The sequence below is a fragment of the Trichoplax adhaerens genome, genomic scaffold (genome assembly GCF_000150275.1).
Source record: "Trichoplax adhaerens TRIADscaffold_3 genomic scaffold, whole genome shotgun sequence".
NCBI lineage: Eukaryota > Metazoa > Placozoa > Uniplacotomia > Trichoplacea > Trichoplacidae > Trichoplax > Trichoplax adhaerens.
This window is the reverse complement of record NW_002060945.1, coordinates 3,084,344-3,112,264: the sequence shown is the minus strand read 5'-3', so window position 1 is coordinate 3,112,264 and position 27,921 is coordinate 3,084,344. Positions and strand designations below refer to the sequence as shown.

The following is a 27,921-nucleotide window of genomic DNA, read 5'->3' as shown; positions in this document are numbered from 1 at the left end:
AAAGTCGTTCTGGTCATTTGGCGTCTTCAACGGTAAAAATGGAATTCGTACTATTACGTCGACAATCAACTTAATAGCAACTACCGGTAGACTGTATTATAGTTATATCAAATGATCTTCATCATTACTGTTCACCAAGAATCATAAACCGATAGCGAATAGCAATTTCATGGCTTGGATCCTGTTGATAGAATGTTTTACAGCTGCTCGCTTGTGTTTTTGCTCTAATTTTAAAATTGAATCCTGGTTAAATAAATTTGAATTTGGTGCGTAAAAGCGGTATAGTACAGTATAAACACCGTGGCGAGCAATGCAGTGCAGCGCAGTTCAGTCAAAACCTATTCTCTTTGAGTGGATCCTGGTACAGTATAGTTTGGTATCAGAGATGTACTGACTGACTGACAGGCGGACTGGATCGCGATCAATTTGAATCAGATATCATAGACGTACTGACTGACTGACTAGATCGCAATACAATGATATACATCCAGTTTGCCTACTTTAACTAGTTATTATGAAGAAAATAGACATCGCATGCCGATTTTAATTGATGAACTATGTTATTTCGATCTTTCTCTACCGATTGATGTATAGTTTGTGCAGGATAAAGGGAATCATTGATTTTTCTGGTTAAAATTTATCGGCTAAAATACCTTCGACATACTGTACTGTATACAGTAAACTGAAACTGCGATATAGTATAGAGTATTGTAATATTCTCGTATGGCCTAATGAACACCGATACTGAAATGGCGTTGATATACGAAGTAGAGTGATGGCGAGAGCAATTAAATGGAGTAAAAACACAACTCGAACCCAATCCAATGATTGATTTTCTAACCCGAAATGAGAGCAATTGCTATACAAACACTGTATCACCATGGAAATTTTTAAGCCCAATCCCCCCTCGAGTCGGGTTCAAGTCGGGGCTTGACTTTGAAGGACACTGGTAGTGGAGTTTTTATACTGTACAGTGGTCTGGTCTACGAACTAATCCATTTAATTAGGCACAGATGTTCACGATTGAACGACGGGATTCTCTACGAACATGAGCAAGCTCTGTCGCTGAATACAGTACTGTACAACTCTCATTTACATTTGATCATAGGAATGAGCTGTAGAGTACCGTAGCAGCTAGAGTTTTCGCCAATGATATTACTTTCATCTTTAAAATCTGCATGAGTTTGATATTAAAATCGAGATTTGTAATCATGACAAAATGAACAATATTCATGAAATCGCTGATAGATTGTTGTGACTCGAACAACACTTCTTTCTGAAAAATTGCTAATTGATATCGTTGTAGGATTATAATTATACTAGACATTATAGAGAATATCTTGAATATTATTTGGCGGCAGCTATTTTTATATACTGTGTATTGAAACTTGTATCGTTCAAATTCAACTTCCTCTACTAGATGTAATGATATCAATAAATAGAATGAATTTGCAACATTTGAACATCCTTTCCAAGAGTATCCAACTTCGAGGATTGACCATAACAGTAATAAATATTTTGCTCAATGGTATCCACATAGACGTGGTGCAAGAATTGTACCTACGCACAGGAATACCCGAAACAACGTAACAGAAAATTCTTCTTCTTTTACACTCGTTGGTAATACTACGAGAATGAGAAAGTGCTCTTTTATGGTAATATCCAAAATAAGCTCAATTCAATTAAATGAGTCACGCAGTTGTTGATAAAAATCGAGCTATTCCATCAAAGTAATAATTGTACTGCAGGGAAAATGAAAGATAAAGGTAATTCATTTTGAACAAGTAATGAATGATAATAAATACGAGTATAATATTTCAATTATTGAAAATCACTTTTGCAAATGGTACATTGTGGCAAAGAATTCGATCAGCTTATCATTTGCCGAGGATATTCTGTCGCGATCTGAAATCGATGTATGACCCTGGATATAGTTTTTATATTGACTGGCTAGGCTAGGCTGTTGCAGAGATCTAGGTCAATATTATTGAGATTATAATTGCGTTGATGTCGCATGTTAATCCACGCTGTTCTACGATATCCTTACGATAGTTGACTGCAAGGTATTTAGCAAAAGCAATTTAAGGAAATGAAATGCGATAGTAATGCATTCTTGACTACTGTCCATCTATACTCTCTCTACGAGTGCTGATGAAGTCATTCTATGCTGTATTGTGAATTTAGAATGCGTTACTGCTGAAGTTGTTGTTGATGAGTTGAGGGACTACTAAAGAGAGTACCTACTGAGACGCGAATGCTATTCTAAACCTACTTTCTCCTATGTTCTATTTGATGATGACGTATTATCATCCAATGCTACTTATAAGAATATTCGTAAGGGCTGCTTCCTTCTATTATGCTCGTACAATACTTGGCGACTTTTTAATTTCAGAAAATGGAAGTCAATTGGCATTTAGTGCATTTATCTTCTATACTACTACTGTACGTCGACTCTACTGTACGCCTTGAAACAAAATGAGAGCGGATGGTGTTGTTATTGATGGTAATACATTCAAAATGCGACTATTTTCTCTACATCGCCAAACGAACTAGATCTAAACTAGCAATTCTATTTTGGCTTTTGCTGTCAGTATGCCTAACTGTAAATCAAATCAAACAAAATCAATCAATCAATACTCCATTTCTTGGGAATGAATGGCGATGTTGTGCTTTAATAACGGATGCCAGTACTGACAGTGATATGCCTCAGGTGACGGTCACGCGCATTCTCGAGGCATTCAATAGTACAGTCTCCAATCCAGATTGTCCAGTATGCGCTTGCTCAGTTAGCTCGCTTTCACTGCTACAGTACATTAGTGCATTGACAGACTGTAGAATCATACGATCACGCCACGCCCTGCGTTGACTGAATAACCAACGAGCCATCCACGACAACAGGGCTAAACGATTACTACCGCTAAGGGACTGTCATCTGTGCTACCACCCTCTCGCTAGACCTCTTGCCCATCAATCGATAAACAATACGTCCAATGTTAGTTATCTAGTAACTAGAAAATACCATCAGAAGATGTTATAAGTTAGATAGCGATCGAGAAGAAAATTCAATATAAATCGGATTGTACAGTTGTTTCAAGATGATCTGGTTGAAATTCAATTGGCTTCTAGCAAGCTTATTTATGGTGGCTGTAGTATCAGGCAGTAAACCATGTTGGAAGAAAATGATGAAAAATGGAGTCGTATGTGTTTGTAATAGTAGCTATTGCGATAGTTCCGATCCGATCGATAAAGTGGATAATGGCAAAGTAATTGTTATCCAGAGTACAAGTTCAGGCGATAGGCTAGTCAGAAAGACCGTTTCCACCAGTAACAAACCATCCAATAAGAAGATTTTAACCTTTAGGCCTGATCTAAAATATCAAAAAATTGCTGGTTTTGGTGGTGCTTTTACCGATTCTGCAACAATGTTAATCAACAATGTATCAGCCCGGTTACGCATGCAGATTATGCGATCTTATTATGCCAAGGATGGCAGTCGATACACCATGGGCCGTGTACCTATTGCCAGTACCGATTTTTCAACACATCGTTATACCTATGATGATAACAACAATAAGCCTGATTTTGACTTGAAAAATTTCTCCTTGGCTATGGAAGATTTACATTATAAAATTCCTATCATCAAGTTAGCTAATAAAATCGCTGACAAACCCCTTAAGTTAGTTGCTACTCCATGGACTGCCCCTGCATGGATGAAAACCAATAACAAACTGATCGGAATGGGTAGTTTAAAAGGTCAAGCTGGCGATAATTATCATACTACTTGGGCCAACTATTTTGTCAAGTAAGACAACTTGGTTATGATAATGATGTTTACAAAGAGAGACTCTACATTCAATTAAAACTGCCTCCTTATACTCGTACAGTATACTCAACTTTGATTACAGTACAGTCCTATCGTTGACGATAGTTCTACAGTAGATTGAAAAACGATCGGTAGTGACCATCATCATCCGACCCATGGTACACTGTATATGATATTTATTTATTCTACAACAAAGATGTATTTTCCTTATTGCTAATTGATCGTATTGACATCATTGATGCAAGTACATCAAGTTGAGAATGGAATATTTAAATCCGTAGCTATTATATGGGAGAGGGTCATTAATCATGCTTAGGATTATTTTTATCATTACTGTATACTGTACACTAGTGTACAGTGTATAATATCAACAAGATCAATCGCTACATGCAAATCCAACGCTAAACAAGCGCTATAGGTATTGTACTGCAGCAGAATCATCCTACTGTAGACAGTACCTAAATATTGCTGACAGCATTAGGTATGCTGCAGATACGAGGATGGAATGATTAACAGCTCCTTTCCGTAAAGTTTGATATTTTCCTTCTCCTTATAAATGAGACCTACTGAAATTGTCATACTTATTTTCACTCTCTAGAATGCCGATGATAATTGGACACGATTTGTTGTATCTCAATATGAACACTTTAATTAATTAAAACCTTGACGCCAGTTCCCACCAGAATCACATGATAATCACTACCGTAGTAATAATAATATATTGTAGTCAGAATTGGAAAAATTTCTCTTGAAATTGCCTTAAAAGCCTAGCCATTCGAAAGATCAACATTCATACTGTCATTAAACTTTTAATCGATTGCCTGTTTTAAATGTAATTGCTAATTAATTACTTGTATTTATATACTCTCAATTTTATTGCATATTATAGACAGTATGTGTACATGCTGTACTGTTGATCTCTACGCGTATATTTATCTACAGAGATACATATATACGCGCATATGTATTACGGTAGATAGCGATAATTGACCAATTTAAATAAAAACTGAATTAAATTATATTAGATTATATCCTATAGCAATCAAGATTCTTGACTAATAGTTAATATTTAATAAGAGTAGTAAATTAATTTTAGTTATTGGATTAGATTTTTAGATTCCTATTCCAAGCGAGGCATAACATTTTGGGGAATTACTGCACAAAATGAGCCCACGGATGGTAATACACCAAAGTAAGTTTTATGATTAATAGGTAAACCCGTTTCTTTACTGCATATCCACATGAAGTTAATACGTATTTATTGACAGCTAAAAGCCACTTACATTTAACCTATTTCAAATGGAGAAAATTTTACAACCTAAACAATAAGGATATTACAAAAGTTATCAGATGTCACTGATTATATATAATTATTGTAGACTATTGATACTAAATAAAGAATAATAGTCAATTTTTGTTCTTGTTATCATACATCACTGTTAATAATTGAAAGGACTCATCATCATAACATGTTTATGTTAATGTTGGAGTGTGCTGATATAATTTCTCATCACGCCACTTTTTAATCATTCTTTAGTTTCTCGTTTCAATGTATGGGATTTAAGCCAGACGCAGAAAGAGATTTCATTAAAAAAGGTAAAGATAATATATAATGTAGTAAACTTAAGTATATTGACCAACGATACGGTCTACCTTTTATCAGATTAGATATTACTATATCGCCCGATTTGCTGTATCAAAAAGCATATTATTATACAGCATAAGATTCATTACCACTTATATCAACCTCTAGCATTAAGTTGCAGAAATAATCTCCATCTAGAGTGCTAGAAATTTATAACTGATTTGTTCACCTATGTTTAAATCCATAGGTATCTAATGGTTTTCTAATTACTTTTTTCAAAATCAATGCAGATCTTGGGCCTACACTTGCCAAACATAATTACAGCCATGTCAACCTTATAATACTAGACGACAACCGACCATTATTACCGGAATGGGCCATCAAGGTTAGCGTCATTGAAGAGATTATATATAACTTAAAGCGCGACTACTATATGTTTGTAGCCTAATATTAACTATTCTACTTTGTTTAATTAGATTTTAAAAGACAAGGACGCCCGAAAATATGTCAAAGGCATAGGAATCCATTGGTATTTAGATGTTCTTGTACCTGTTACGGTACTAAATGTCACTCATTATTTGTAAGTTAAACACCATCCGTTCTATCTGCTATGTTATAGTCTTTTATGATATTATAACTATTATAGAATTTTACTACATGCCTATGAAATTGTTCTCCATACAAGATTACATTTTGAAATAGACGACATTTTATCATAGATACATTTTACGTTTTTCGGAAACATTTTAGTTGTATTTCCAACTGATAATTACTTTAGTAATGCTTCATGTAGTATATTTTATTAAGCCACTTACCCTAATTAAAAGTACTGAAGTGTATTAATTATCGATTAGTGTGTCCTCACAATTCAATTGCCATCTTACGAAATTAGGTTTCCGGATGTTTTCATTCTAGCAACGGAAGCCTGTACTGGCACTTCACTTTTCGACACCCCTGGACCACTTTTAGGAAGTTGGGCAAGGGGTGTACGATACAGTACCAGCATTATCGATGTAAGTAGCCTGCAAATCTGATATCGATTTTAAGTTAATGCGTGCTAAACTATTCTTCCCATATCAATGAAGGACTTGAATAACTTTGTGGTTGGATGGTTAGATTGGAATCTGGTATTAGATTTAAAAGGAGGGCCAAATTGGGTTAAGAACTTTGCGGATTCTCCAATTATTATAGACTCTAAACAAGATGTGATTTATAAACAGGTACACTAATTTAATTCATATTTTTATCTCTATAAACATAATTTTTTGTGTATCAATTATGCTAACAATGTATGCTGAAATGTTTTTTTGCAGCCCATGTTTTATCACTTGGCTCATTTTAGCAAGTACATCAACCCGGGCTCCGTAAGAGTTGGAATTAAAGGTGACACTAATAACACGAAGATTGTTGGAGTTATTGACTCTGGCCGGGGCGTTGTTGTCATTCTCAATCCGTACGTAAAGAACTTTTAAGTTTATTGCTGGTTGCTAGTTGTCTCATAAACCATCTTATATCAACCTTTCTAAGCTACCCAATTTATTCTATTTATAGTAATCCTATGGTAGAAAAATTTAGCCTTAAGGTTGGAAATATTTACATCGACATGGAGGTTCCAAAAGATTCAATACAAACTTATATTTTTAATCTTTCTGGTGAATAAAATCCATTGACACGATTGTTCTATCAATCGAAAATGTATTGTAGTCTCTCCTGCTCTTGCAGTGATGTTTATACTGTCAGCAAATTTATGAGCGATCTTATTAACTTACTTTAACATTCCAACAACTTAATATCTAACCGAATCTATTTTTGATAACATTATAATTATACACACTGCAGGTATATGGTAAATTCTATTTGTTATCAGGTAAAAAATCTCACCCTACAGATTGTCAAATTTTTATTATCTTCGAATGTATATTAACATAAGCTATTGCGTAAAATCAATGTTGAAGCAGTTTCAAATTCATAATCGTTCCATACATATTTTTTTTAGAGTTCACGTTAGTGAAATAGTACTGTAATTTAGACCTAAATTATACGGTAGATTATAATCCTTAGAATTTCGATTCTATTTCCTTTTATCGTACAGAGACTTGTACACAATCTTACTATTCAAATGGAATGAATTTGATTCTGTTCATTAATCCATTCTTTTTAAGAAGTGTGTCACAGAATGCAAATAAAATTCGTATTATTATCATATAATGAAAGTTAGTGACTGATTTGGATTCTCGGGCCAATAATGTATAATTAGAGATTAACTCTAAATCTAGTCAATATTTTACAATTGTCTTTGATAGCATATTGCAATTATTTTCTTATGAGACAAAAAAGACTTTGAAATACTATCCTAGCAATGCGATCTGCATTTCCTCTTTGGTATAACTTGCTATTGACACTAGATTCTGGTAGTATGTCATCAAGCATAAGTTCGTATATTTTCGCTTTCTTATTAAACTCGTAAACCGTGTTAACTTTATTACTATTTCGGAGTACTGCAATATAGTTCTAACACGCGATATCACATGCATAGCCATGTAGTCTATTTATCGATCAATTAAGCAAAGAAAATAAAATGGTATACGATTTACTTAATAGAATTAACCAGAAGTAATGCATGTATGTAACCAACCAATTGTATTTTCTCTTTGTGGCATATTCGATTGTAGATAATTTCATAGTAAAAACTGTATAGCGATCATTGTTAGCGATTATATATCCTGTATAAATCGTAAGTGATAACTGATATTGAAAGTTAAACTAATCACCTAAATCATAGTCTTGTAATACCAGATTTTTTTAATACCATCATTCAATCAACTTAATGAATATGAGATGTGAAACTGCAAATTATAGCCTAACCATAATTGACAACAGCTTGAAAAATTATACCTTATATAGTGTATTACAACATAGCATAAAATATAGATGCTGCTTGGTTGCTTTACTATTGTGTAAAGCAGAAAATTAGTAAAGCACTACAGCAATAGTATCCGTTGAATTATAAAGATTTAAACTATCATCGTAATAGAGAACATTCCAATAGCGGACAGCAAAATATTTTACTTCATTATAACCATGATTCTTTCAATTTAAGACTTATTCTTCGGCATACACTTTGTCTATAACATCAGCGTACAATTTTAGAACCACAGGCCTCTTTAATTTTAATGTTGGACCTATTTGCACAAGAAATTAGCTCATTAGAATGAGTGATTATTGTATATATTTCAGTCAATCATTTACTGAGCATAATTCAAGAACCAAAAAAATGATTGATCGATTCTAACCTAATTCACCGCCAGGTACGGAAAAATCTTTCTCTATAATATGAGCTTTTTGTACCTTTTGAGCCCTACTTTTTGATCGCTCATTGACCCTATCCAAACCAGCTTGTATCGCTTTCTTGATAGTATCTGTTTTATCTTCTATTACCTCTTCAACGGTTCTTACTTCAACTCCTAACTTGTGACAAATTTCTACAGCTTCTGGAGTTAACTTATTTGTAGGAGCTGTAGTGTTAGGGTCTACTTCCACCTAGTTCAGAAATTATACAATTTTAATAAAGCAAGTTTATCGATACAATTACTGAATAATATTAAAATATATTACATACCTTGAATGCAACGAGGCAAGTTAGATACTTTCTTTGATCTCCAACAAGCATAACACTGCTGAGCATGGGGAGCTCCTTCTTAATGTCTTCTTCAATTGGTACTGGTGCAACATTTTCACCGCCCGAGGTTATAATGATCTCTAAATTGTTGAAAACAAGCACGAATTAAAATCTACAAGATTAATTCCTGAATAAAAATACATACATCTAAAGAACTTATATTAATAATTTACCTTTTTGACGACCGGTAATATACACATAACCATTCTAGAACAATTAATCAGAACATTAGATTACTTGTATTAGACATAAACCAGTGATGTACAAATTCTGAAGTCGATAATGTACCGGTAGTAGAAAGCAATTAATACCTTATCTTGTTTTGCAAGATCACCAGTATGTAACCAGCCATTTTCATCAATGGCCTCGTTAGTTTTAGCTTCATTATTAAGATATCCCATAAAGACATTTCGACCAAATCCACAGAGCTTTATTACAAAATGAGCGCATGTTCCAAGTTAATCTTGAATGTAAATAAGCTTATTAACATCGTAAGATGAAGTTACTGACCTCACCAACTCCATCTTCGTCTGGTTGGTCTATCTTTGAATCTAATCCTCCGATTGCAATACCGCAGGATCCTAATTTAATACCGCCAACTGGGCTGAGGGTGAACGGTCCACTGGATTCGGTTAATCCAAATACTTCTTGTAAAGACAAATCAATACTCATATAATATTTCATGGCGTCTTTACTAATCGGAGCGGCACCAACGTAACGTCGTTTACATTTATCCAAGCCCAAACCGACTTTAATCTTTTAATAGGTTAACGATGATGGTTATTCAAATTCGTACGTCTTAAATTATGGCTAACAAATGTTACAATTTCTACTGTGTTTATATACCTTTTTGAAGACTAAAGCCTTGGCAATACCCCAGCCAAATGGAACAGAACCACTAAAAGTAATGAGATATTTCAACATACGTAAAATTTTCAGCTAAAATATAACCTTTGCTATAATTTGCATGGATGCACCTTATGGATTGAATTCAATCCAGTACTTACCCTTCATTTACACTGAGATTACCTCTCAGACCAACTCCTTTAGCCCAATTACCAATCTTCTTCTTCAATCCATGATTTTGCCGTGCGAGTGCTTGAAGTTTTTCAGCTATTTTTTCCCAAACTCTATTAGATTGACATCAGTCAATTAATCAATTTTAAGGTTGCCCATTAGCTCACCTATCCTGCATATTCCAAAAAAATTTTTACCACTATACATTGACTACCTTGGTACACCCATCATAAAGGTTGGGCGTACATCTTTCAATGTATCCACTAGAGTCCCCTATTAAATATAAGATAATTCTTAACATTTCAGTTTATGTTAATGAATTTAAATTCTATAGGTAATCGTACCTTCAGTGCATCGGGCCTTGCAAAGTAAACGCTACCGTGGACAGTGGTTGGCATATAAACTTCAACTAACTTTAAAACGATAATTATAATTTTAGTTCACTAGCATTATATACATATTATCTATTCTGCGTATAAAGCATTCCATACGGGCTTAAATGTACAATTCGCATTTACCTGTGCAGCAATATGGCTAAGTGGTAAATAGCTAACAAATCGTTCCGGACCGGTTGGTGGTAATTCACTATACAACCTATCCCAGGTAACATGGGCAGTCCAAACCAGCTATAGTCGTAAAAATAATTCCAGCAGTTAACTTGATTATCAATTGACAAGGAGGTTGAACAATAGCAATCATAAAGTTCTAACATTGTCATGACTCAACATGGCACCCTTTGGATTTCCTGTCGTACCGGACTAATACAAAATGGTAGAAGATTATATTTAGATAATTTGTTCTATTACATTGTAAGTTAAATACATTTATCTAAAAAATATACCGTGTAAATAAGAGAACAACATTTATTCGGTGTGATATCAGCAGTACGGCTATCAAGCTCTTCATCTGACATATCTTTTCCAAGTTTAATGAAATCTTTCCACTATAAAATTAGAATCTATTGATATTAATTTATCTCCTTTTCACCATATCGATTTAATTAATATTCTTATCAATATCGTTAGAGTTTTGTACTCCTTCACAGGCGATATTTTAGCAAATTATATGGATTGATTTCATGGCTTACAGTATAGATATTTGGCTGTTGCTCCTCAATTTCTCCAGTATATTGAATAATGGCCTTAATCCTTAATGAGCCTTCTGCTGCCTTTATGGAATATTCAGCATGATATCGTTAAGCGTCGAATTTATGAGATCTAATTCTTATTATATCCGATGATGTATATATATATATATATATACCTTTAAAACCCTTTTCAAAGAAGCAGTATTTTCAACAACTGCTATAGCAGTGTTACTATCCTCCAAGATATATTTAATAGCCTCAGGAGAGCTAGTCGTATAGATACCAAGAGATACACCTCTATAGTAGAGAAATTAAATTGTTAGTCATTTTATCGCATTCTTATTGCGATCTATAATTTAATTCTCTGATGGATGCTATTATTTAAATCTAAGTAATAAAATCTAAAATAATAAAATGAAATTTACAAATTCTAATTGACTGTCCTTCCATACATACTATATATGAGTCACATCTCTCTCTATATATAACTATCATTACATTAACATATATAGGAGATCGCACAGCAATAAAAATCTTACCCAGCAAACATGCTACCAAAATTAGATATATACCATTCAGGAGAATTAAAACCAAAGATGGCTACAGCATTGTATTTTTGCAGGCCAAGCTTAAAAAGTTTAAAAAATAGATTTAATAACTTAGAAAGCTGTTTTTACAAGTAGTAGTAGTGATTTGGCTTCAATTCGGATAATAAATCCGAAAAGCAGTCTTCATATGAGATAAACAATAATTGTTACTCCTATTTAACGTTTTTAATAATTATTGTAATATTAGCCAGTTAAGAGTAGACACGGCGTGCTCACGACAGATATTTCCTACTGTATAACGGTATCTAAAAACATCCGTTCTTTAACTCTTCAAATGTAATTTTAAGCTTAAAAGCGAGGATATATACAACCTTAAAAATAAGAATTTACTCTTGATTATAAGACAAAGCGTGAAACCGAATTATTACATTATACCACAATTCTAGGATTGAGCGTCACATAATTTGTTATGTAGATTAGAGGAACCTTCAAGTGTCTAATTGCAATATAATTAGAGGGAACTTGGTGAGAATAGGTATAAGTACAGTACACGGACTTGATACATTAGGTAGAGATTACATTATTTTCTATAGTAACGGAGGTAGGCCATTAAATATTTGATATCCGAATTGACTTGGGTCATTGATTTAAAATTCGAACTTCTGCCTATTTTTATGATATCGCCCAACTTTCCTACCGACTTTAGGAAATAGTGTAAGTTAGCTACTGTAGATGGGCGTGTCTCAACTTGCATATTTTAATTTAAAGCCACGGATGCTCGTACATTATGCGAATTGGTCTTTAATGGTATTAAGCAATTCGCATATTTGCACTAAAATTTAACACCGTTTATCGTTTCCAACTCTGGTTGCTTTAGCTTACATTACTTTTACAATATTAAATACTATTTAATACTAACAGAGCCTGCTAAGATAATACCTTAGTTAAATGGCTAACAAAAGATGGATAATAAATAAGAGGGAAAATTAATAGTATCATGGCGTATATGGTAGCCTAAAAACGCTTTTTATATAATACAGCAGCCTTTTACTGCTACATCGACGAGAGTCATAACCACTATTCTTCTTTACCTATTTCTCAACCCAGTACTAACCTTACTCATACATGTTCCGAGGAGATTTATTTTTTAAGCTCTGCCGTATTTATTATAAAAATATGACAGCTAACTCTGTATCAAATTGGGATCCCTTCCTGTAATTAACATCCATAACCAATGCGCTCATACTCGAACACTAATTCTTAAGTTACCGAGTACAAGGTACTACCGAAATGTAGATTTTTTATGCGAAATATGTCAATCAAAGGTATTTTAAAAATTCATCGCAAAAGTAAAATTGTGGAAAAACAATGAAAGTAAGGAAATAAGAAGGAATTAAAAAGTAGAATACCTTAACTTAAAATTGTAGCACAGGGTAAAATATAAAGCAATGTACACAACATACATGCACGAAACTTTTCGCTGCAGCTCTGATATCTCTGTAATATTCTTCGTAGGTCCATTTCTGCCACATATTGTCCCGGTGTACGCCCAAAGCAATAGCTTTAGGATGCTTTTGAACAATACTGTGAAGCCATCTAAAGATGGTTTGAGGCTTGTAGTTACGGGGTTTATCGTCTCCCATACGCAATCTTACTTCTTGATCGATACCGGTGACTCGAAATGGCAAGCTAGGATCCGCAAAATTTCTTTCAGAGCCGGCCTCATTATGAGCAGCTTCTACTGGGGTAGGGTCAACAGCCTGTTCAACTTTTTCTTCTTGATTTTCCTCTTTGGCTTCTCCGGTGTTATCTGCAGTTTCAGCGGCCTCTTCTTGTTGAACTTCAGTTTTTTCTGCTTCTACTTCTACGTTGGCATTATCTTCGCCAGTTGCATTACTGGGTTCTTCTTGATGGCTAACATCACCGTTCGATTTAACTTCTGCTTCTGCTATTTCGTTACTCTCAACCACAGCGTTATCGGCCATTTCTACTTTTAAAATATAAATAATTATAACTTTAAAAAGGTAACCGTATCAACTCTTGTCAGTAACTCACCAACAAATAGTAGTCACAATGTCAAGCTAGTATAAAAGCGAAAAAGTAAAGTCTTTTATTCAGTGTTTCAGAAAGACGTGCCTAGACTTTGCAATTCGATCGCACCCCGCTAGTAGGAATACGCCCGTACTTCAAAGGCTTAATTTTTGCAATGTAATGATATAAATACATCTATGGAACAACATTACGTCCAATCGTATTTTAATATACCTATGAACTTATTAAGGCCAAAAGGGCGGATATTAAAAATACCTGCTCAACGGTTGTCTTATCTTCCAACTGCGATTTGTTTATAATAAAACACATGCGTTCTAATAACTCAAGTGCTGCACATGATTAGATCTTGGTTGATTATTTATCTAGTAAGACTGCTTTAACAACAATAAAACTTTAAATGGATCAAATGCTAATGTTAATGCTATTTTATATGTTATCAACATGGCCATTTTAGGATAATGCGACCTATCTGTTCAACTTTAACTAGAATCCTTCAATCCTGGCCGGAATTGGTTGCCAACCGCCAGCAACGCTGCGGGTATTTCTACTAGCTACTTTTTAAATCTTGTATACAATCATGTTAAGGATAGTGTATACATAATGAAGTTCACAATGCACCCTGCCCGTCAAATTCTCAACACAATTTTATATTTATTTAATTTTATCAAAACCTAGAGCAGAAATACAACATGAACGCATTTAAACTGTTGTTGATGGTGCTGTAGTAAAAAAAATAGTCATGATGATTTAACTTTGTTGCTTAGAAGAAAGGCTAAGAATGAAAAAAAGTTGAAAGTTAGCAATGTTTAATAACAGTCGTTTAGTTTACGAGTATTCAATTAATATAATGATGGTGATAATCTGGTGAACCCTTGTGAATTTCCAGATTTTATGCCGTTCACCTAGAACTTTGAATGCATAACTACGTTATGAATCATTGATTTATGACTCATCCTATCGACGAATAATTATTACCAAATCACATGCACGGCATAAAATGTGATTCAGAAGACCCGTCTTTCGACATTAACATTTAGCTTTTAGATATACATTAGCGTCACCTATAATTCCGTGTATTTCGTCAAGTATTGGAGCTTCTATTCCTGATTTATCATATCACTCTGTTTTAGTAGTCCGTAGCTCAATTCCACTGCGCTTTTTATTGTGGAGATAATTTTAAAATAATTCTGATGAATAAAAAGCATCAAATGGTGCGAACGTTACACACAAACTATGCCTGATCATGGAACTACGTAGTACAGTATGTTAGTTAGTTATCAAGGTCTAATTAAATTTTTGGCTTGAGTTTTAATTATTCGTAGATATTTTATATTGATGCAATGATCTTGTCACCAGGTATAATGAAGACAATAGTTACAACTTATAACTAAAATTCGAGTTTTTAATGTCACTATTTTAACAAGTAAATAATAATTAAATCTTTTGAAGTACTACTGCACCGTTTTGACTTCTTAACACTTTTAAGGTCAAGTCCATATTTTTTGAAGTGTTTTAGCAAATTACTGTATTAATATCTTGTAGTAGAGTTTTTAAAAATAAGATGTGAATCAACAAACTTTCATCATTTTGCGTAGGCATTGCTATACTGTGCCAGCGTCTGAAGTCTTAGAGGTATTGGAAACCTCTTACCTCCACGGCTTCAACCGAGAAATAAGTTATTGTAGAATGAAACTATTACAAGATTTTATCAGTATACTTTACTACAATATTGGATGCTGGTAATTTAGCAGTTACTATGGGGTATATTTGAATACTCATTCCCTATACGAATATCGATATGATATTGGATATACCCGTCTTTTCAAAGAGATAACAGCTATCTATAGTTATTACTCTATGATTGTATTCAGCTTAAATTAATGAGCATGTTAATTAATTAATAGCATTAACTAATAACAACAGTATAATTTTCTGGTAATTAGATACGTACTTTTACAGTATATTATTATTATTTATATCCAACCATGGTCTAAAAATACATACGTCGCTCTTGTCAGAAGTATTTACTATTAGTAAGGTAGAGCTCAATACGGAACAGCCTGGGCTAGTAATTTCTTTTAAAAAGAAATCTAGAAATCACGAGTTAGCGACCAATAATAACTAAACAGCAAATATCAGTTGATAAAATTGTCACTACAACGATTTTCTTATTTAAGGTGTTATGTATCCAGGCAAAATGATAATCATTTTGTAACTAGGCATAAACTTCATTAAATGAGTTGAAGCAACAGTTAAGTAACTAATTCACTACTAAACATTATTCAACTCCGAGACCGCACACTAAATACGCCTCTAAATTAGAGTTTATTTTACAGAAAGCACAGAATATTACACGAACTTTAGCCATCTATTGTAATAATACGTGACTTGTATATTTTATCACTAATCTAAATGCCTAATTTTGATTTTATATTTTGCGTGAGTCATAAAGAATAATACAAAGTTTAGAAATTGTAATAATGATGTATTTGGGAGCTCTACAATATGACATCTATATTTCTTCCTAATTACATTAATGGAGCCTTGACTACACGGTGTTTTATGGATGGACTCGCCATAGATAACCAGATATAGAATATGGTAAATTGTAGGCTCTCTCAAAGGACTCTATTATCAATTCATTTCAAAGAATGCAGTAGTAGCAAGCAGTATAATTAATCATCCGTCACAAAGGGTACTAAGTTAGTTTCGCAAGGAAAAGTTTCATGATTAGACTTATATATTAATAGTTGAACGGCGGTTATAGATAATCGGAAACGCCTGATACTACTACGAAGAATAATCAGCTACAGAGCGCAACGTGGTCACCCTGAGAGAAATATAAAGCTAAAGAGTGATTCGTAAAGTATATTTACTGACAATGAAAAGGATATAAAAATATTTATAAAGATGACGCTACTCAAGTTATTACTTATGCAAGATATTAGGCTCTATTTTAATGACCTAAAATCAAATTCTAATAAAGGTAGCAGGCTGAAATTATGATGGACGACTTTGAAGAACATGTAACTTTTCTCTATTAATGATACCGCGCCTTCTCTCCCCCACCGACAACAAGAGCCCAGGGGGCAGCTATTGTTTTGGATATTTTTCAATGTCTAACTTTGATTTTACATTATGCGTATCAAGTATATTCGTAATAAAATCCGTCGGGACTCTATAACACTGTAGCAGCAGTGTAGCCCTTGGCTTTCTTGTTCTCAAATATGTTGTTTAATAGTGCATGTATGCGAGTACACTGAATGTATAAAGTTATACAATGTACTCGTACTGTGTGGTATATGGGTTATGCTATATAGGCAGCATGTTTATTAGAAGATTGCATAAGTTGATGGCTAGAATTTAGTGAAACGCCATTAATAAGTATAATTAATCGGCATACAATGTCGCCATTAACTGCTATATCAATCATTTCATAATCTGATCACAAATCATAAGTATCTAAGCTAAACTGCTATTTAATGAAATTTTCCATAATTCACAGTATAGGAATAGTGTTGAGGACAGTCTCCTGGTATAAATATATTTCGAATCTCTGCTCGTAAAAATCAGTTAATGCCTACAGAGTCTAAAATAGAGTCAGTAGCAAGGTTATACCCGTAAGTATACCGAAGATAATGTCCGTATGTTATGCACATTTATCGATTGTAAACTACAGAACTGTTGCAATGATTAAATAATTGAATTATTACATCCACAACCTAAAAATGTTTTAAGAGATCGGTTAAAATTAGCCATGTCGTTCGTTCATGAGAAATGTATGACATATATGTATCTCCTGTACGAATGATTGTGTACTAACCGGTTAAAACTATTGCACGTTGTGTTTCATACAATGAAACAATGTTAGATTAGTTTTATTTTCATCTCAATAATTTAATAACGTTGGACACAATAAGCGATTTTATTGACTGCGTAGACAGATAGTCTGCAATCCGAATGCTTATAATTTACTGAATGCAGAGCAACGCTATATCCAATACATTTTACCAATGCCATGTTTACCACCCAGTGTGACTCAGTAGGGCTTACATAGAAATGTTGTTTAACGTACAGTCGTACGGTATGACAAAGAAATTATTCTAATTTTTTGAAAATCAAGCTATCCTAGTTACAAAATGACTTATATCAATATTAAGAGGCATCTAACGAAAAAATCAAACTAGTTGCATATATTATGGCGTTTCTTTTATAAATAGACTAGATGATTTCGTCGTCTGTAGCACAGTGTTGTACTAGTATTAATACGTCTAACAGAGGAATTGACAATAGTGAAGAGGAACATCTAGATTATTGTTGTCCATATTAGCTATTACGAGTATTTTTATGCCTTTTGATTATATTTTAATCAAATGAATCATAAAGAATCTATATAAGGCATAATGACGATAATGTTGTAATTGATGACAGGCTTATCTACAATAGATAAATGGAAGCATGCTCTGCTATATTCTAATAACTGTTCCACTCTGTAAGTTATAGTTGAAGAACTAAGTTATAAAATAGCGTTTATGCTGCGTTATGATTGCATAATTTACTGGAAACTGAGTTATAATATAATATACGTTTGGGTATACTTTTAATTGAGATTTTACCACTATCGTCATGCATTTATTGATTTAATTATACGCCTTAGATTACGTACTCGTATATGCATGAATATCGTATACATTTTTAATTATAATTGTTACTGACTCCTAGCCATCCCTTTGCTTATTTTTTGCAATATTGGTATAATACTTATGAGAAAAGCTTAGGATAGTTGGCGGAATCTAACATCCATTTATCTGATTACACGTAAAATATATTTCAAGTAACTTCCACTATTTGTGCTACTTTTTTGAAGGTATCTTATGGGAAGTATACGATCTTTTATATTACATAAACGACAATTATAATTGTAATAGTACTACAATTTCCGATAAGAGATTAATTCATGTCACAAATGTGCTTTAGTGGATAGATAAAAATATTCTAGTTATTTATTAACTTAAATGAATATAGAAGCTGACTTGACAGCTGTGCACTACCTGTGTAAATATTGTGAATGCGTTTAACTTTAGATGCATTACTACTACAGAAGTGCAACAGCGTTATAGCTATAATTAAGTTAAATTAATCACTCTATCAAGTCAACAAACTGCCATCATGAGTATTGATATATATTATTTCATAGCTGCTATTGTCAAGCCTGTATGTGACGAATTAAGTACTTAGGTCCAAAAGAACGAAGATATTCATAAATGTTTGGAAGACGTGTTGTGATCGGGCTTAAAAATACTATAGTTGGCTATAATTATGAGCTAGAGTATCACTTTTCTTGAAATGCTATTACACTTCATGATCGGAAATTTCTTATTGTGATACATATAATCAATATAATTGATTAAAGATAAGAGTTTCATCATTATTCGAAAAATTTCAAGATTACAAATAAGAAATGCATTCAGTGTAGGGTGGAGAATTTGAGTCACGCTTTAAATTTAAGCTCATTCTAAATAAACAATATTTGTTGATAGTTATGGATTGTAAGATATTTAGAGATCAATTGGCCGCATATTAATAACGACTAAAGTTTGCTCACTAATTGGTATACAGATTTTGGGATGATTTAGTAATTTATATTTGTAATAAGAGTTTTTGATGGTATAAAAATAAACTGTGAGGTTGAAATCGTATGTACAGTATGTTAAGGTTACCATTTATAATAGGTTACACTTATTGTAAATGATATGTCAAAGAATACAATTTGTATCGGAGGAAAAATTTTGGGCAATACAAACCCTTTGGACTTACTAAATAACACTATACAGATCATTTAACTGGATTTTTTTTTACTCTACAATGAGATTGCACTATTGATTAAAAGTTTTGAGTAGCATGCTACTGTATACTTATGTCAGAAGGCGTTTCAACGAAATGATAAGGCTCTATTTAAAAGCTTCTGACTACAATTAAAATATGCGTTCTGGTGTAAAAATGATATGTTCACAAATGAATTACCCTACCCTGTATTATAATATGTTCAATTCTACAATGACTACAAGGTTATGCACCAACCGTTTCTGTAACGAGTTTCTTAGGATTTTAATGAAATAGTATTTAAGTTTATGTATGATGATCGTATTCGAATACAGCAATCAATCAGTCCAACCCATAGCCAGTTGCTATCACTATATCGGCAATGCATTTGATACTCATTTATTGAAGATATGTATATACAGTACTTGTTAGTGGAATGATTATTAAATTAATGCTAAATGAGGAAAGGCCATCACGCCATGACAGATATACTAGTGTATATTGTAGCACGCCTAATTATGTTGGCCTATACTATTCGATATACTTGCAATCATGGCTTTCAAATCAATCCGCATATTTAGAAATTAAACGATACGATATTAAAATTTGTCGATAGCTATTCATTTGAAGTTGCATGCTACGTTAAAGTTAACTTGATACGTACAGTCTCATTTTTTTTTAGCGTAATAGGATGATCGCTATCGATTAGAATTATTATCGGCACACTTCCGCACATGTCATCGAATAAGTACTTGAAAGTACAAATGGAACGAATGTAACACTATTAACTTTATCCATACACATATACAATTAGAAAAAGATTTAATATTTTAATTCTCATACCTGGTTAATCTTGTACTTTAATATATTGAATTCCGTGTTTATTTTCCTAATCAATTCAGATGCTTATTTTGTTTACTTAACCAGTAGCATTAATGCTAGACTATAAATATGCTTATCAATTTCTACGGTAGTGCGGCAGACAGCAAACCCGATTGGCAATTGATTGCAGATTGCGACACGCTGCAGTTAGTAATGTTGCTTACGTCGCAACCGAATAACTTGGCGTTATTGGGTTAATAATTTTGTAATAAAAAAAAGGAGTCACGATAGTGGCCGACACCAGGAGCCCTTTCAGTGTGGTCTAATAATTAAAATAAGTAGGACTACTCATAAAATTAGCATAACAGTAATACTACATATCGATGTATTGTTATGTGAATGTAGCATGACAGTAATAACGCGTGCACTATGTCGCCAAAGTTTCTCTATTCTTGCTAGGGAAGTTACCGTGTTCTACTACTATGGCCATCAGCATTGTACAAGTCACCACATGATTCAAATTAATAAGGCAGAACTACCTGTTGTTTTAATAATCTAAGGGCGTATGCTGGCCAATCTGTACTGTATCTATGCCATCATCATCATCGTCATTACCAAGTACTGTATGTTAAGCATGCCGTCTACACCATTTCCACTATTATATTACTACTGTATAGGACTAGTCTACTGTTGTATGTGTATCGTGTCCTTCTCTCTCTGTCTTTCGTAGTCCCTAGTGTACCCTATAGACGGTACCGTTATAGTTATGAGATCGAAAGAGCTATTTAGACTTTTTATTTGACACGGAAATCACAGTAAGTGAATTTTCTTCTTTGGCAGTTACAGTAATCTGCAAATGGAATCGCCTTCGCCTAAATGAGGCGAAGATGAAGGCATTGGAATCAGGGATGCATAAAAATCGACGCGGCCATCTCATTATTCTAATGGTTATGTATCAATGGAGTGTTTTGAATGGAGTAATTGGATCATTTTTTTTTGTTGTTGTCCTACAGTAGCTAATGATTAGTCTAATGTGGTCATTTTAAAAAGACTATGAATGCCGTCACTCGTGGTTAACTTATTTCATTAGGGTTTAGTTCTATGGTTGTTGCCGCTTCACCTTGAGTGCAAAATAATAACCGGGCCTATCATTTTTCTGCTTGTTTTACTATACGCTATCACTGAAAGCGTCGATCACAGTGCACAGCACCCAAGTAAGCAGGTCATTTGGATGATAATCATGCAACAAATACTGTGTAGTGTATCCTTTCCGATATACAGTTCGCTTGAGATAACCAGTAAAATAGTCATCTGTGTCTGTCATTTTCGTCTACTGAACGGCCATTGCCAGTCCCTCTCTTTCCTAAAAAGTAGTGACTGGTAGTAGGTAAATACGCGTACATGGATTAATAATAATAATAATAATATTAGTAACGTTTTGGAGGAGGGTTTAGTCTTGTTTGGCCCTGCATCCCGGAGCGGACAGTCGGACAGAGTAAGACTGCAAAGCACCGTGACTGCAATAAAAGCTTTACTATAGAACTCTGTGTACAGTACAGTGTACTGTACGGTGTACAGTGTAAAGGATTGTCTGCTGAGCACTAGGGAACGTGTGACGTTGATTTGGACTTGACGTTCACGTGAAGTGTTGTGGATACAGTGTACAGTACAGTACAGTACTGTAGTACTGTACCTACAGTGCATGTGCACAGTACTGTCCTGCAGATTGTACAATCGCTGCAGTGGAATTGGACTGGCTAGATCATATGACGATCAAGCTCCAAGCTCACCAACATTTACGTCACTTGTAGTATCCATTTTGCAGTACAATTTACTTGATTTAAACTCATCGAGTTGGGGTGCATTGCCGTGGCCTTTCTAAACTAAACAGCAAGTCCTTGAGCAAACTTTTACATTTTATGAGTCATTTGTAGTAGCAGTGCGGTTGCAACGTAGACTCTGCCAACATCTCCTTTAGTGGATTAGTCTGCAGTACTGCGTACCGGCATAACTTGTGTCTCGAGATATCGACATCAACAGAATAAGACGTACAGTATTTCGAGACCTTGATCCACTCAGTAAATTTCCAATTTTCCAAATACTGCACCGTATTATTTTGATATCTGCAGTATTCAGCACTTGCGCCATTAACTATATCGCTATTGACTGTGGATGTGAGAAGGATGATGAATAGTTCAATTGGCTGCTTGGCGAAATCGCCCGAATATCAAAGTTTTCGTTCTACCATTGCTCAGCGAAAGGTAAGAAGGGATCGATAATTCAATGTATAGCTCAAGGAGTATGCTAGTATTCTTCAAGAAGAAATACCCATCAAAGTTGATGTGATGTTATAGACTCCAAGTCAACATTGAAAATCAATGCTGTTCACTAGTTATGTATAAATAGCATCCATTAGCGTTGTTGACCTGTATTGGTCTATGGTATAATATTCTGCACTTTAGATATTATACATTATAACTAGCTGGATACGGAACAATAATAATATTTAATAATCAAGTTGATACACTTTTCATAATTTTAACCTTACCTATCGACTGTATCTTTTTGAAAGTGAGTTCACGACATCATGAAGCGTAAAGACTTCAACAGAACTGTATTTCATCCACACTCTAGCGACTGCATTGAAAACCATTTAGACGATTAATATTGAAGAAATTATAGCCAATACAGTACAATAACAGTGCGCATACAGAACTTGACATCTAATTATGATGACATGATTGACTTGATGATGACCAACTTGATGCGTGCAAGTGTATGTCTACTTGTTTATTATGCTTACGATAGATTGGATTTTAAAATGGAACAAGGGCTTCAAATAGTGTCATCCCTGATTTTCATTGGCAATAAAATTGTACCTTCGGAATTGTTTTTTCCGACTGGGATAGAAATGGCCAAAAACGCTAATTATAATATAGCATTGCTACAAATTATACTATCATTCTAAAACCATGATCAAATACCAGATATCATTTGCATCTTGGCCAAAGGACAATATAATGTACATGACATACAGACAATATTTTCAATGCTACTTGCACAACAGTAAAACAGCTGAACCAACTCATACTGCTAAATCGTTTATTGTAGGTCGCTATTGACAATAAAAGCGAAAATTGGGTTATCTATGACGCTGGTCCTAGAAGTGTGCGTTCGCCATTAATATTTCTGCCTCCAGCAAGTGGCAGCGCAGATGTATTTTTCAAGCAGATCGTATTCTTATCTTCCGTTGGATACAGAGTGATATCGGTACGTACCCTCCTGAGTTCCAGTATATCAAATGACAATGCTTTCAATACAATAAAGTCTGCCTCCTTTTACTACTTGTGTTTGCTACATAAATTTAGTTCTCCATATAGTTTGTCAAGCAAAGTATTTAACTTTCATTCTATCTTCAAGGTTGAGTATCCTTCGTACTGGACCCACGCAGAATGGACTGAAGGATTTAAAAAGTTATTAGATACACTGCAATTAGATAAGGTAATTTTTCAGGATAATAGCTTAGTGAATGTTGTTTCTTTCGACGTTCCAAGTATGGAACGCTTTATTGAATCAGCAAAGGCAGATTGTACTTACGTAAATCTCTACAGAACGAAATCAATGTTATAAAGCGATCCATATATGCAGTAAGGTGGCATCTGAAGTTATCACGGTTCTATTTCTAGGTACACTTATTTGGCGCTTCTCTAGGCGGATTCTTAGCTCAGAAAGTAGCTGAAAGTACCCACATAAACCCTCGTATTCACTCAATAATATTATGTAATTCGTTTTCTGATACATCGGTGTTTACCCATAATGCGATTGCATCAACGTAAGTTGTAATCGAACGTAACGTTTCATTTTTCTTGGTGCGTTTATGGTTAATAAGTTGAATTGTGAATAGTGACATTTAGCCTTGGCTACTGTGACCATGACCAATACAAACATTGATTCTATTCCTGTACTATAATTTACTAGTTTTTGGCTCATGCCTTCGTTCTTACTGAAGCGAATTATACTGGAAGGATTCAATGACGATATTGTCGATAAGGACGTGGCAGATTCTGTAGACTTTATGGTCGAACGGGTAATTACTATTTCCTTGATATTCAAGACGATAACTTGTTACAACTTATCAATAATTTCATTTTTTACTTAAGGTGGAAGGTTTAAAAAGATCCCAACTGGCATCACGATTAAAACTGAACTGTTCCGATAGTTATGTAGAACCGCAGAAATTAAGTGATGTTATTATTACAATCATTGATGTGCGTAAAAAAGATTGACAGAGTAGTTTGATTACATGATATCACATTTATAACATGAGAAAACACCATATACACGTATGTGGGTATAACTATTGACTTTTGTACAAAAAAATCTAGGTTTTCGATGAGTCTGCGCTATCCCAAAATGTAAAAGAAGAAATGTATAAATGCTATCCTAACAGCCGAAGGGCTCATTTAAAAGACGGAGGGAATTTTCCGTATTTGAGTCGTAGCGTAGAGGTCAACTTATATATTCAGGTAAGACATGGATTAGTTTCAGATAGTATTTTAATACTTTGTCATTATACGGTACAAATTTACTAATAAATATTCTCGAACACTAATTATAATTAATGGACAAAGATCCACATGCGTCAATTTATTGGCTCTCGCTGTAGCGCTGTTGCACCTGAATTCGAGAGAGACTTAGACAATGTACAAACAGAATTAGAGAATCAACTTCGAGAAAATAGTAATTCAAGCAGCAATGGATAAGTCCGTTCCAACTTCGGTGATAATTATTATTGATTAAAAGTAATGACAATTGTTAATACTCAGACGACTTAGTGACTGTAATATGAATCTACATAGATTTTATCCTAATTTGATTAAATGTAAAAATGTATGAAACGATTTTATTCAGGTATTAACGTTTTATATTATAAGATACAATTTACCTAACTAGCTATTCGACTGTAACCCAAATGTGATGTAGACTTCTGCAAATGACCCTTTTATATTCTTTTATTATCGTAGCATAATTGTCATATTTTAGAAATGGAGCAATAATTGCGTTACATTGTTATATTTTGTAATTTATAGCCTTAAGTATTATATGTTTGCCACTTAGTGTTTATTATGGTTCTATGTTTGATAGCACTTGTGCTCAAGAAAAGGTTTTGAATTTTTTTTAATAAAAGAGGTCTCCGCTAACTTTGGCAAAATCTTATGTCTTTCGAACTCTTAATCTTAGAGCTATAAATGGCGGGGTACCGTGCAGGTTAATTATCTTTTTAATTGAAGGAAAACAGTTCTCTTTAAACTCTACTGTATCAGAAGTGTTACTGGCTCTATAGAACCAATGTACAGCACATAATTATCATTTAACTCAAAACGCTGTTGAAAAGTGAACATAGAACACGTGAGGTAATACAGTAAATAGGTCAATAGGAATATAAAGAGCATCAAGACGAAATTTTTCGCCTGAACATATTGTGATAGACCGCATATCCATTGATGTATCTTCAATTTCTACGTACAGTATGTTTTCGAATGCAAGCTCGCTAACAACTACAGTACAGTTGTACAGTATAATAATTACCGTGTATACCGTACCGTAAGCAACAAGCGGCAAATATGCTATAAGATAGATTGACGATTATTAAATTTGTTGATATAGCATAAGAGAATTATTACTGTAAAATTTTATTCACGAAAATCAATGCCTTCTGAATGCAAAATAACATTAAAAAATCTTGTACAGATAAGACATCTACCATATGACTACCTCGATAAAATGGTAATAATATTATACTGTACATGTTGATCATGGCTATATCTGCAGAAGTAACTAGTATTTTTATATATTAACAAATTCAAAGATAAACAGGAAGATTACCGTATTATTGCAGTATCTAAAAATCAAAATTTAGATTAAATATTGAAGCGTCATAACCTCTGATTACTTCAATGGGCAACTGTATTGCACTTTGCAATGATATAATCAATAAGATGACGACGCTAATGTGAAATGCTGCGCCACAGTTTAATGTCATTAAAATTGCATTTTAACAACTTGTTATTGATTAAAACGAGTCTAATGTGTTAAGTATTTACGGCCTTTCTTTCGTCTTCTAGCCAGAATTTTTCGTCCCCCTGCAGTTCTCAATCTAGCTAGATATCCATGCTTTCTCTTGCGCTGTAAATTATTAGGCTGATATTCACGACCATAGGTAGCCATTTCTCTACAGCTGATGAACCAAATTAGATCAATGTCATTAGCACTAGTAGAGCATATTTCAGTAATTTGTAAAGTTAAGTAACAGACAATAAAGGCATAGTTTCTATATCAACTTGGATTGATATTCTTGCGCAGATTTTACATGAAGTACTCTCAAGAGCTCAAAATGATCCTATTTACGCGTATGTTTATCTTTATCCGTAATCCTAGACATCGCAGAGGAAAATTTCCAAACTACGACACTTAAAAAGACGCAATCTAAATAGGACTTTTATGCTATTTGGTATGGTAATTACGTACTTTAGGAGTGTATGGCTAAATAGATAGTAACGCTGCTGTCTATTGATTAGTCACTTTTGTAAGACCTATGAGCATACCAACTCGTATATGTCATTTCATGCAGAACTCTAAACAAGTACGCACGCACAGTACATCATCCATTTCTACAAAAATTGAGTCATGAGCACCAGTTTTAGATTGTAAATATTAAATATGCTTAGTGTGCAGTGAGTCGGTGATAATGTAAAGTACAAGTAAAAGGTACAAGCATGAGCTATTTTTAAAATTTAAAATTTCATTTTTTAGTAGTCCATGGTACACGAGCGAGCGATCGATTAGTCGATAATAATAATTAAGTCAAGGCCTTCAATCATTTGACATTGGTCTCTTGCTAAGCTCTTACCATTGTGATAGACTTAAGACAAGGTTTTGTCTTTGCGTAATGATGTTGGTTGAGATTCGACGGAAGATATTTGATAAATTCGCTAACATGTCGGTATTAAATATCCATCAAACAGTATGGAGGCAAGTTGTGTCGGTGTTGCTGTGAAGAGATTTCTTACTAGAGTCTACAGCTGTCAGGTCGGCGAGGTTGGCAAGCTGCTCAAGCTGTTGAGGTTTGCCTACCTTACTTTTCCATAGAGTTTTTAATCACAACACTGGCTTGCATACTGTACTCTAACAACTGTAGTGGCGATAGAGACAACATTTACCTTACTACTACAGTACTCGTACGGTAGTCATGTACTGTAGGCTAGTACGTACTGTACACTGTACTCTAGCTACTGTTGTCACTGGTTCTCACAGCAGATTTTTGCGCTGGTGAGAAAATTCAACATGGCGAATTGGATGCGAGTCGCTAGTAGAACTGTCTCTCTAGGACGAAATAGAACTGTATGGCGTGGTCTTTCTAGTTCGGCAATAAAGTTCAATGAAGTAACAGTTGGTGAGAAGGACAAGAAAATTGATTTATATAAA

General features: G+C 33.9%; 3 protein-coding genes across 3 annotated transcripts; 2 read left to right on the top strand and 1 right to left on the bottom strand.

The window, feature by feature from the left end:
- Positions 1 to 3,095: 3,095 nt before the first annotated feature.
- TRIADDRAFT_22822 (uncharacterized protein) lies at positions 3,096 to 6,880 on the top strand (the record flags this gene model as incomplete). Its single annotated transcript, XM_002110876.1, has 8 exons — positions 3,096 to 3,802; positions 4,932 to 5,015; positions 5,361 to 5,419; positions 5,699 to 5,793; positions 5,885 to 5,988; positions 6,301 to 6,421; positions 6,494 to 6,628; positions 6,722 to 6,880. The coding sequence occupies 8 exons, from the start codon at positions 3,096 to 3,098 to the stop codon at positions 6,878 to 6,880; spliced, it is 1,464 nt and encodes a 487-aa protein (XP_002110912.1).
- A 1,630-nt stretch (positions 6,881 to 8,510) lies between these two features.
- TRIADDRAFT_49993 (uncharacterized protein) lies at positions 8,511 to 13,271 on the bottom strand (the record flags this gene model as incomplete). The annotated part of the gene is made up of 17 exons (XM_002110355.1): positions 8,511 to 8,590; positions 8,702 to 8,948; positions 9,028 to 9,167; positions 9,261 to 9,294; positions 9,399 to 9,515; positions 9,598 to 9,843; positions 9,934 to 9,985; positions 10,095 to 10,217; positions 10,319 to 10,377; positions 10,449 to 10,517; positions 10,623 to 10,730; positions 10,815 to 10,862; positions 10,946 to 11,047; positions 11,192 to 11,272; positions 11,368 to 11,488; positions 11,731 to 11,819; positions 13,203 to 13,271. 17 exons carry the CDS (start codon positions 13,269 to 13,271, stop codon positions 8,511 to 8,513), a joined length of 1,785 nt encoding a protein of 594 aa, XP_002110391.1.
- Positions 13,272 to 22,622: 9,351 nt separating this feature from the next.
- TRIADDRAFT_22848 (uncharacterized protein) lies at positions 22,623 to 25,199 on the top strand (the record flags this gene model as incomplete). The annotated part of the gene is made up of 8 exons (XM_002110875.1): positions 22,623 to 22,697; positions 23,548 to 23,706; positions 23,857 to 23,937; positions 24,123 to 24,268; positions 24,415 to 24,523; positions 24,597 to 24,704; positions 24,822 to 24,962; positions 25,068 to 25,199. 8 exons carry the CDS (start codon positions 22,623 to 22,625, stop codon positions 25,197 to 25,199), a joined length of 951 nt encoding a protein of 316 aa, XP_002110911.1.
- Positions 25,200 to 27,921: the final 2,722 nt, after the last annotated feature.